Source organism: Pipra filicauda, unplaced genomic scaffold (assembly GCF_003945595.2).
Source record: "Pipra filicauda isolate LSUMZ 115617 unplaced genomic scaffold, ASM394559v2 scaffold8_size5757611_pilon, whole genome shotgun sequence".
Lineage (NCBI taxonomy): Eukaryota > Metazoa > Chordata > Aves > Passeriformes > Pipridae > Pipra > Pipra filicauda.
In genome coordinates this window covers 1,447,870-1,459,901 of record NW_024105087.1, presented here as the reverse complement: position 1 = coordinate 1,459,901, position 12,032 = coordinate 1,447,870, and the positions used below count along the sequence as shown (strand labels likewise).

Here is a 12,032-nt window from a genome sequence, read left to right as displayed (position 1 = left end):
ACTTCTCATATGCAGCATTTCCATTCCTCTTGCAAATTCCATGACCTATTTTACTTTTCTTACCTGTACAAAGACTTTCTGTAGTAGCGCTCGGCGCTCTGCGAGAGGTAGTTCATTCTGTGCTCCTCCAACTACCTCAGGCACATGTGGAAGGTCAAAAAACAGATATAGACATTTAACAAGTGTGGAAGGCACTGACATTGTAGTCATGCAGTCCACGGTTTTCTGAGGAAGAAGAAAACAGAACAAAAAAAAAAAAAAGAACACCAGTTCAGCATATTACTCTATTTAAAAAGTCACACTCCTATAATGCAGCTGATTGAAATGCTGTTTTTTCTTTCTCACACCTTTGCTGAGGTATTCACGTGACAGTACAGATTCACCATCTATTTTTGAATGCCTACCTAAACAGTAACTTTAAAAATAGGATCATTTATTTACAGGACAACAGCATCTAATTGCCACAGTTCTGAGCAGTCACTGCACAGGACAGAAACAAAACCTGTCAGTCTCTGCTAACAGAAGTTTACAAGTTAATTACAAGACCTTCAGCCAAGCCCTCATCGGTTATCTATTCTTTGTAGCAGTGGAAACGGGAGTGGAGGGGAGGAGGACTATTCAATTTATGCTCTCACTTCGCATGAAGGTATAAGCTGGCATAAGGAGCAAAGTAGTAGAAAATATGAAAGCATCAGTGGGAAGAAAAGACAAATTGTAGTGGAGGCTGCTGACATACTAAAACACAGATAAAATGATGTGCTGAATTATAAAGGTAGATTAGAACAGAAACAACAAACCACGCAGCTGTCCAGCAAAGTGCCAGAGATCGGCTCCCTGGGAGGGCAGCACCAGAAGCAGAGGCAATAATGATTCACGGCACCACCCACTCATCACTGCTGCTGGCTTTGCTTTTTGCAACTGCTGTTGCCCTCCTTCAGTGAGGTGTCCAAAGTTCAAAGTCTGAACTATTTAGGTGAGTTATGTGACATGCATCTCATGGGGCGCTAAGTAGCAGCATGCAAGAGAAGCCTTTGGGAAGCAATAGAAGTCGCATGCATAATTCAAAAGAACATTATAAATTAAAGTTCCAGAATGATTATATTTTTTTTAGGCAACTGAAACCAAGGAACTAAAGCAGAAGTCCTGTGGCAGTATAAGAGAAAAAGGATTTTAACACAGTAAGCAGAATATAGTTACATCTTTTAGTGAGTGTTCATGCAGTTCATTATATTACTGCTGTTGTCTCTCCCACCCTCCAATTTATTTTTAGCTTTGCAGTTTAAGACTAACCTGTCCTGATGAAGCTAGTAAATTGATTGTGGTGAGCAGCATCCAACCTCTACTTGCTTCTTCACTTTGATTGACCTCCAGAAACTGGACTATGGCACGACTTGCAGCCTCTGTAGGGGGTAGTTGAAAAAGCGCAGTAAGAATTCAGTTTGATAGTTTGCAGAAGGGAACACCTCCTCTCCCAGCAGTCCCGAGCATGGAGCATAAATTCACCTCTACAACACTACTTGGAAAAAAAAGACTAGGCTTAGGTCTACACTTTCCAGACACACATTCCAGTCGTCCACACGCACTTAGCTTTGACACCAGTGAGGCTGCAAAAAGTACATTATTAGGTCACGCATCATCCTGTAACCAGACAGATCTCAGTAACAGGCAGCAACTTTTGTTTGAGTATTTTGGCTTTAATAAATACAACATAGTCTTTCCCAAAGTCAAAATGTCGCTATCACTTAGTGGTCTCAGTGGAAAAAGCTGATATTCAATTCCTGAAAAAAAACCACTGCACTGAAACAACAGCATGGAGAATAATGGGAAAAGATTGGAGGGAAGGAAAGGTGCAGAAAGACAAAAGGAACAAAAAACAGGAAAAAAGTAAAATTAAGACTGAGATCAGCAATTACAACATCCCCATCCTACATTTTTTGGAAAATGAAAACACTAAGAAGGCTAATTCTTATGGTCCAGGGATCACTTCTGGAATTAGATGCTATTCCATATCAGTCAGAGCCCCAGACATATATTCTGCCAAGTAAACAAGTTATCAGCCTCAATAAATAAATGAACAGAAAATGTAATCCTATTTCACTGCTGCCTGAATACACACTTATGTTAAGAAGTCCATAATGCCAGTTGTGATGACTGCCCGTTACCTTTAAGGGAAACCTAAAACCATTTTGCATTAGTAACTGTGTATCAATCATCTTCAGTGCTTTTAGTGTCAACTAGGACAGAAAAGGAAGGTGAACAGTATCACTTAAAAAAAGAAATTGCAAAGAATTTCTAATGGAGGAATAAATCCACAACTGAAGAAAAATCTAATTTTAATATTGGTTTGTTTGCTTCATCTGCTGTCAAAATTTCCCAGCACATACCTGTGACAGAGTTTATTTGAAAGTAAACACATTCCATAGGGCAAAGTACTTATCAAACTTCTAGCACTGACTACATTGAGAAGATAATTTTCTGAAGCACCAGACTGTAATTTATGTTGGACTAATAAACCTATGAAGTAGGTGATTCTAGAAGATGTCTAAAATTGTTTGGTTTACATTCCTAACTTTAACTTTTCACAAGAGCAACAACCACCATACGGAGCCAACATCATCAGCCATCATCACTGGTGAATCAACGTAACAAAAATCAAGGTGTAAAGAAACCCTCTTATCAACAGGAGGGCAGCTGGTAGATGAAGTGCAGAACTACCCTCTGCACAACAGCCCTGAGATCACGTGTGGAATGCTGCATCCAGTTTTGGTCCCAGTGCAATACAGGAAAGACAATGATCGATAGGAGGTCAACTGAGAGCCACTGAGATATCTGGGGGCTGGAGCACCAACCCTGTAAGGAGAGGCTGAGGAACCAGGGCTTGCTCAGCTGGGAGAGAAGACAGCCTTAGGCAAACTGAGCAGCACCTCAGAGTCCATGGTGGAGGGAGCTGCCGAGAAGCCAGAGCCAGGCTCCTCACAGCACTATATGGCTGGAGGGAAAGAAAAATTGGCTTAAATCAAGAGAGGTTCAGACTGAATATAAGGAGACATTTCCCCCTGCCCCAGGGACAGAAATGCACTGCAATGAGGCCCAGAGAGGTGGTGCTGTAACCACCCTTCAAGGTTTTCAGGACATGACAGGACTGAGCCCTGCGCAACCTGGTCCCATTTCACAGCTATGAGCAGGAGGTCGGGCAATAGACCTCTCTTATTCTGTGATTTTCTCTCACACAGAAAAAGCTCTATTTGATGTGAAATCTCCCTGAGATCACCCATGCTGGCAAGTTTCATTCTCTTCCAGTGCAAAAAGGATATATTTTTCCCTAAAGCCCAGAAACCCTTCTATGGTCAATAATCATAGGGGAAAAAGAAAAACAACAACAACAACAACAACAACAACAACAAAACAAACCAGAGAGAAACACATTCAAGGTAAAAATCCAGATTTGTTTCATTTGTGCAATGGTTCTCCCATGTTTTTGTTTCGCAGACTTCCTCCTGTAACAGAATTTTGTACAAACCACTGGCTTTTCCAATTGTAATGCTGAAGTAAGGAGAGGCCCCTACTGCTTCCCTACATGAGACTGAGATAAAACAAAGCTTGAAATACCAAGGTGAAAGGTAAAGCAATTTTTAAAACTCATGCAAATGTGGACAAGCAGCAATTTCCCAGCACGCTGACCTGAAGTACCTGGTGGGCACTTTGTTTTCCCAAACTACCAGTGCAAAACATTGGTCAGGTGGTTGGATGTATGAGCAGATCAATTCAGAAAGCCCAACAACCATGCCACATTTCCTATGCTAAAAGCATAGGCAAAATGCCAGAATTCCTGAAAAAGTCAGTTCTCCTAAATTCTGAGAGTCAAGCATGCCTAAAGCGTGCACTGCTTCTACAGTGACCGTACCCCACCAGCCCAGAGTTAAGTGTGGTTTTGTAGGCCTGTTCTCTTTCTATCTGACCAAAGACAGAGCTGGGCCAGCACTCTCTGACTTCAGGCAGGTACAACTGGTGCCAAACAGGGTGTGCACAGCCTCCTTTGGGAATAGTCTCCAAAAACCACCTGTGGACCAGGGTCTCCTTTAGTTATCTTTGAAAGTGAGACTCAGGGGTTAAGTCCATGTTTCTGAGGAAGTTGTCATGCTGCAGGCATCCTAAATGGCATAGCAGTTGAACATTATAAATAGCAGTTTCAAAACTGTCAGTCTTAATTAAGCACTACCTAAAACACAGACAGCATTTTAAGTGCTGGAAGACGTTCTCCTGTCATCTGCTCAGAGCAAATTTGATAGCACTATCATTTAAGATTAATTTCTATCATCAGCACTGGTCTTAATTTATTTCTTGTACCTTTTCCCGGGTCTTGAAGTGCTCAAGTCACCTTTTACTGTAACATCTTTTATGTGCACTACTCAGATGTCCTTAGCCCTTCAACTTCTGCTGCAGAAGAAACCACTCTAGGATTGGGATATCTATCTAGTAAAAACAGCAAAAAAGCAAAGACAAAAACCTATAAAATAATGTGTAAACATACATATTTGTGACACCTGTGCAAGCACATACATCTAAGTACAAGAATGATTATGTAGTTACATATTAATACACAGGAGTCAGGTTTTTCAGCATGGATTCAGTATATACAGGAGAGAGGCTTGGATTAAATACCATCATTTGCTTTATATGTAAGAGATGACACAGGTCTTTGCATCCTGGGCTTCAGAAAACCAGCAGGTAGAAAGCAATGGGATTAGACCCATTCAGACTGCGAGCAAAAATCGGTACTGCACTACAAGCAACCTTACTGCCTATAGAAATAGCACTAAGGACAAATTCAGTACATGAAGCTTTTAGTTAGATGTTCCAGTACCTTAAACAGCATATAATAGTGTCATCAGACTTTTGTATAGCTTATTCTTATTCTAGAGTGGAGCAATAATGAAAAAAAGTCTGTGCATATGCCAAGGAGGAGGAAGATAGAGTGGGAGATATGGGTGGGTGTGTCGGGGAGGTGGTGAAGCTGAATTCAGAGATCCCTTCTCTAACTGAACCTTCAAGAAGTCTCTACTACTTCTTGTGGAGAATGCCTGCAAACACAGTCAGATATCTAGAGTTACAGAATACAAATCACTCCAACTACCCACGTAGTAATAGAGAAGTAACAACCCAAATGAAAATGGGATGGCAAAACATCTGCCTTCAATCACCAGGGATCGAACAGGGCTGTCATCACAAGTCATAGATATGAAGTGGCTGATGCCTTTGCAGTGTGCAAAAATTGAGGGCTGCTTATCCAAAGATAAACAACTCAGTTGTGCCTCAGTAACTCAGATGATAAAAGAATGGGCTTTCTAGGATCTCTTGGAAAGGCTCTCTACTGCACTACACTTACCTTCCATAAGATCTGTTAAAAAGCACCAACAGTAAACAGAAAGTTAACCAAAAGTAGTAAGATATAGAAGTCATTGATCAGAACTGACTCCTGATAAATAGTAGCTGATAGGACACTTCTTTTTGCCTTTCAAAGCCATTTCAATAAATTCAAAGTAGAATCACCTTGTAAAGCAAAGTGAACCACAGGAAAAAGATACATATATAACGAAAAAAACAAGACAGTGGTAGTCAGAGCATATGAGATTTCCATAGCATGTGAGATTTTCAACCTAAGTCTCTTCTCAGCAGAAGAAAAGTTAACTTACCAAAAAAGTCTGAAAGCTGCCCCTAGGTCCACTTATTTTATCAAGGAAGTTCTTCAACTCTTCAAAGAGAAGCAGACACTGCAAGTAACACTATGAGGAAAACTTCAGGCTCCATTGAGGGAGGAGCCCGAAAGGCTGCTTAGCAGTAGAAGATAAGAAGATTCCTTTAACTATCATCTGTAATTCACCCAAATGCAAGATGCACTGAGACAAATTACACTAACTTTTGTGTATTTAGGACAAATATTAAATTAGTTCTGCTGATGTGATAAACTGCAATAAAAATGAACAATAAAAACAGAGTTTGCAGATCAATAGAATTTTATGAAGAATAAAGGTAGGCACTGTCAGAGGCCAAAGATAAACCACTGATGTGATTTTCTGCAACGGTTAAACATTATGATGATGAATGTTTATCAATTTGATCTCCCAAAGTGGTTTGAAGATGAGATAATGACAGTCTTTCACCAGATCTGTTAGAGAAGTGCCTAAAGAGGTTTAAAGCATATTCAGTGGTGAAACAGTTTGAGTAAATCTGTGAAATCAAGAGGAAAAGAGAGAAAGCAGGGGGCAGAACCACAAAAAAACCTAAAAAACAAAACCAAAAATAAATAAAACAGGGGAAAAAACCCAACAAACCAAACAAATAAAAAACCACAATACCCAACTAAACAAACAAATAAAAAAAACAAAATACCCCACGAAAAGACCACACCACCACAACATTCAGAGGGTATAAACAGTAACTGAAATTGTTGTTTCCGGAGGCAGGAAGGATTAGCTGAACAGTCTAGAAGTATAGTAAAAATAAATTTGGCATTAAATAGTAAATACTGAGGCAATTGCATAAAGAAAATGTTGTAAATACAAAACGAAGCACTGACTGAAGTTAACGAAGACACAACTAAATTGAATTTAAGAGGTGCATAAAACAGTGATATACACAGAATAGCACATGTAAAATCATTAAAAAACCCAAACAACTACCAAACTTTTCAAATTGACTTTGAGAGGAGGCTAAGAAGTTCCAGCCCAGTGCTGTACCATTTTGTTTTCTCACTCTTCAATTTTCTACCCTTCTGCACAGTTTCACGGATTGTCCTAACACTTACTTATATTCTGATTGGGCTATGACCTTCCAGGATGCAGGACTGCCCATCACTAAGGGAATCATTCTGAACCTCCTGGATTGCCTATGCCCTGTTGTGTTGTTCCTTCAACAGATATTGGGGTTGTTGAAGTCCCCCATGAGGACCAGGGGTTGTGAATGGGAGGTTGGTCCTGTCTGTCTACAGGAGCCTCATCCACTCCGCCTTCCCAGTCGAGCAATCCTCCAATATAACATCACCTGTGCCTGCTCTCCCTTTAATTCTGAACCATATTATCTTGGTCAGCTCATCCATCCCCAGGCAGAGCACCACACACTCCAGCTTATCACTGACAGAGAGAATGACACCTGCTCCTCATCTTCCCTGCCTGCCCTTCTTAAAGAACCTGTATCCTTCCATTGCAACACTCCAGTCACAGGAGCCATCCCATCATATCTCCATGATGCTAGTATGATAGCTCTGCAGTGTGTACAGTCTCTTAATTTCTCCTGTTAATCCTCACGCTCTGTGCATTTGCATAGACACATTTACATTTTAACTGTGTCTCTGATGCAGCCAAACTACTGGCTGGTGTGACTGGAATTCCTTTGTGCTGCTGTTCAGATGCTTTCCTGCTGACCTGTGATCCCTCTCCAGGGCTCTGGGTATCACTTGCTGACACTGGCATCAAAGTGGTAGGAGTGGGATGGATTGAGGCTCCCTTTTCCCCAGCACTTTTAAAGACATGCTGTTGGAATATCTGCAAAATCAGACGAACCAATTGCATCCAGGATATGTCTTTTCAAAAATACATTAAATGAAAGTGTCGCTTCCCTTCCAGCCAAAGTAGCCATTAGTAACCACATTTATTAAAGATTCCAGCTGTCCCTTCCCCTTTTTTCAGAAGTCTTTTTCAGCTCTGAGCCAGATGCACTTGCTCCCAAAAGAAAGACTAATTTCATAACTGAGACTACCCTAGACATAGATGTTTGAACATACATTTTACATAGCACTACCATAATTTTTGATCAATTCAGACACAAAACTGGATTTATTTGTGGAAAATGTGGCAGCTAAAACTCTTGAGTATACAGGAGTATCTCAACCATGACCTCACCATCTTCTAAAACAGACTAGATACCCCATGGCAAGGGAAACCATTCACTTATTCCCATAGATACAATTATTGCTGCCACCTGAAAATGCTCACTGTTATACACCAGAGACTTAAACGTGAAAGATAATTTAACTCAGTTTTAACTGCTGCGTTTTCCTTACTCCAAGATCACATCCATCCTAGAGAAATAAGACAGTTGAAACTGTAGTTGAACGCACAGCTACAGTGGCAATGTTAAGAGACCACTTGAGATAAGGTGCTGGCACAGTTACTACTGAATCACAAAACGCCGTTCTGAGGAAACTTGGACAGTCTGCCAAGAATAACTGAGATATGCCTCCACGATGGCAGGCATTACTCACACAGCTATTAGCATAAATATTCAAAGGCCCGATGAAAATAATTGCCCTGTGTTCCATTATGAGATGAAGGAGGGGAAAAAAAAAAAAAAAAAGAAAAGAGAAGGAAAAAAACCCCAACTACAACACACTGACAGGTAAGATTTAATCATATGACATTCCCAAACTGTAAAATACTGCCAACACATTTATAGAAATCAAGCTCTCGTAAAATTCTTTCCTTTCATTAAATATCTGAAGTTGAATTTTGATTATGTTTGCATGGAAAGCTAAAACAAGCTCAGCAATTTTGTAGACTTAAATGGAGCACTTCACACAAACAGGAATTTGCACTTGTATATTACCAGGGACATTTCCTTCATGTAGTTGTTTCTGAAGTTTTTCCCTTTTAAAAACATGCTAGGAGATATAAATACCTGTCAACAGCTATTAAGATATGCTCTATTGTTTTGTTTGGGACACAGAAAGAATGGAAGTTCAGAAAAAAAATAATGCAAGAACCTTCACAATCCATAGACAGAATATTATGCTTTTACATAAAATGTATTTTAAACAGCCAATAATTTCTATTTTTTAATCAGTACCACAAAAAATGTATATCTAGTTCTAATCAGTTTAACACAGAAGTCTACAAACTATGAGTTTTAACAGCTTGTTAACCGGTTATTCTGGAGAGGACACTGCAATTCCCTGGTCCCATCGAGACTTGCAATGCAATTTACAGAACATGGACCTACCAGGCTTTCTTAAAAGAGGTATAAAAAGAATTTACTGACCAGAGTAACAGCAATCCTGCTAACAGAGGAAAAACAACTGTTTTCTGTTTTAATAAAAACATTGGTACCCATTACATTAAGGCTTAGAAGAGCCCCAAACCATCTTTTAAGTCATTGTGGTCAAGTTTTCAAGTGGGGGAGAAAACAAGAAAAAACCCCAAAACAACCACTGCCAATGAAAATCAAGGGTAACAACTGAAGTAATAAAAACACAAGAATGGTTATTCCCAGCAGAATGCCACTGACAAGCAGGCATAACAGATGTTCCCCAGGAAAAAAGGTCAAGCGAACACCACCATTCTGCCAACACGGCTGTTGGACATTTATTTCTCCAAAATACCCACAGAAAAGACATTTTGCGCCTGTTTACCCATAGAGAACAGGTTTTGTCTATGATATCTGTTTAGCCATCTGGAATGTTTCACTGTTAGTCACTCTACTTAAAATGGAAATATATTGTAATTGGCACAGTTTGTGACTCCTGACTTCCTGCATAATAATTTTCACAGCCTTTTCCAGTCCTTATTTACCACCAAATCCAAGCTGAGAACTCAGCACAGATCTTAAAATTATCTAGTAGGCAAAGACTTGATACTTCTCGGAATCGTTCCTCTTCAGAAGAGGAAATCAAAGAGGAAAGCTAATGAACCATGCCTTCTCAGTGCATTGTCCTCAGTTATGCAACTCCCAATATGAGGTCAGGTTCTCACACATTCAGGGTTCAAGAGAACCAAACCTCACCCTGACATTTAATAATCGGAGCAAAAGAGAAGTCCACTCACATTTTTCTAGGGCTGGCAGCATTGGTCATAATGCAGGACCTGCTGTACTTCCACATCTTATTAGCTTCCAGGCTGGCAACTAATTTAAAATGCGTGGGTTTGGAATCTTAACATATCCAAGGGACACAACACACCACCAACAGGCACCTCGGGCAAGATACAGCAGCTGCCAACACGCATGTTCTTGGCCCTTTTCTCCTAGCAGGTCATGCAACTGAGCTCACTCCTCTCTCTTTGATCTGCTGTCAAGCTCGTGGAACTCAGTTTTCTCTGCAACCCAGGGAGGAAACCTTTAACCTCCTCCTTTTCCCCTATCTCAGTCCAAAAAAAGAAAAAAAAAGACAACACACTTGCATTGCAGAGACTTCAATTTCTGAGCCTGCACAGCTGCTGTGAATGGCAGCTCATAATATTTCAACTAATCTGAAAATCGAGATGCACAGATGTGAAAAGCCCAAACTTGTGCCCCACGCAATAAATACCTGTAGATTTATTTGATGCTCTCCGTCGAATTTCCGTCACCATCAGTCGTGACACTTGAGTAGTAAACTGCAGGAGGTCCGAAAATTTTTCTGTCATTGTACTTGGAGGAGCATTTCCAAACACCTAAAACAAGAGAAAAATGCATGCATTAAAAAGTCATTCAGTTTACAAGGATCGCTACAAACTGCCATGTTCCTTTCTGAGGAAGTATTCCTATGGAGATTACAAGTTTTTGTTTTCATGATGCAGCATTCATCACTGTACTGCTTTTCACAGTGCATGATCTAAAATATATTCATAGTTGGAATTACGACATCGTTCAGGGAGGTAAGATCTGATGAATGAAAGGGAAAAAGAGAATTGCAAGTTTTCTTGCAAGATGAAAACCCCATAGAGGCCCAAAAGACTGGGACTGCATATAATGGGGTAAAGATCAGATACCAGATCAAATTCTTTAACTCCTTTACTATCTGCTGGACCTAAACATCCCACAGAGGTGCACTGCATGTACAGAATGACGTGTAAAATCTTTCAAAAGGAACTAGGGATTAGAATTGCCCTGTTAAGTCTTTCCTCAAAAAACTGATGATGCCAGGAAGCCTCTCACGCTGCTGATACCCCAAGGACTTACTCTCCTCTTTTGAGATCTTCTTGAACGTAACAGCAGTGGGTTTCTTTATGAATTGTCACTTAATTCTAGTAACTTATTCTTCATGATTAATCATTTATTAGGTTATTAAATCATATATTAAATCACATTTAACAGGGAGAAATGTGTTAACATTGTGGCATTGCACTAGGCTGTGGAACACAACATTATCTCAAAATGGAGTTAGCTAGTTACTGCAGTAATTTACTTTTCATTCAAGACTGCACACAAAAAGCATTCTCCATCCACACTTCCCATGTAAAACTTGCACTAAAATTGTCACAATAAAACCACAATATGCATTATCAAACAAAGCATGCAGTCCAAATTCTGGTATCATCTCTTGTGTCAGTGCTGAAGAAACAGAATAGACTGCTCAACACCTGAACAATCTCTGCTCATTTACATTTTTCTCCCTTGTAGCTATTTATGTAACCTTCAGGAGCATCACCAGATGACAGTATTTTTCTAGTAAAACTTTTGTTCAACAGGTTATATTGGCCTCTCAGAAAGTGGATGTCATCTTAACAGTACAACTGATTTGGACTCCACAATTATTTCACCCTCATCTCCTTTCTCTGGGTGACCCACTTATACTATTACAGCTGAGCTGCTGACATACTTGGCTGAGGTCGCTCTCAAGTCCAGGGACATCCAGTGAAATCCGTGATTACAGCCAACAGGGATGAGAGATAATCGTGGTGCCAACTTACCATGGAACCCCTAAGTTACTGAGGAAAACTCAAAAGGCAGAAGACAGAATAACCTTTGTCTAAGTTTGACTTCCCTTAGTATCAGTTGCTCTGGCACATCACAGAACAGCCAAAAATATTTTTCCTGCCTACTTGCACTGCAAAGTCATGATGAAATGGAGCCAGAAATACAACAATGAAATCGAACACTCCGTTTCCTCAAAACAAAAATAATTTTCATCAAAGGCATAAGTATTTCTCATCCAGAACACTTCAACCACCACTATCAATAAAAGCAAGCAAATGGGAGCTGAGACGTTACAGACAGACAACTGTTTTAGGCAGATCAAGAAAAACACCCCTCATTTGAATCACAGAGTACAGACAACCCAA

At 40.0% G+C, this 12,032-nt stretch overlaps 1 protein-coding gene across 9 annotated transcripts in view; it reads right to left on the bottom strand.

The window, feature by feature from the left end:
* WDFY3 (WD repeat and FYVE domain containing 3) overlaps nucleotides 1-12,032 on the bottom strand; it is a 167,688-nt gene that overhangs the window by 97,114 nt on the left and 58,542 nt on the right. For all 9 annotated transcript variants that reach the window (XM_027725023.2, XM_039391079.1, XM_027725016.2 and 6 more), the window contains 3 exons: nucleotides 10,298-10,421; nucleotides 1,291-1,400; nucleotides 64-225 (listed from right to left, as the gene is read on the bottom strand). In XM_027725023.2, the coding sequence (XP_027580824.1) occupies nucleotides 64-225; nucleotides 1,291-1,400; nucleotides 10,298-10,421 (396 nt within the window). The remainder of the gene's footprint in view (nucleotides 1-63; nucleotides 226-1,290; nucleotides 1,401-10,297; nucleotides 10,422-12,032) is intronic.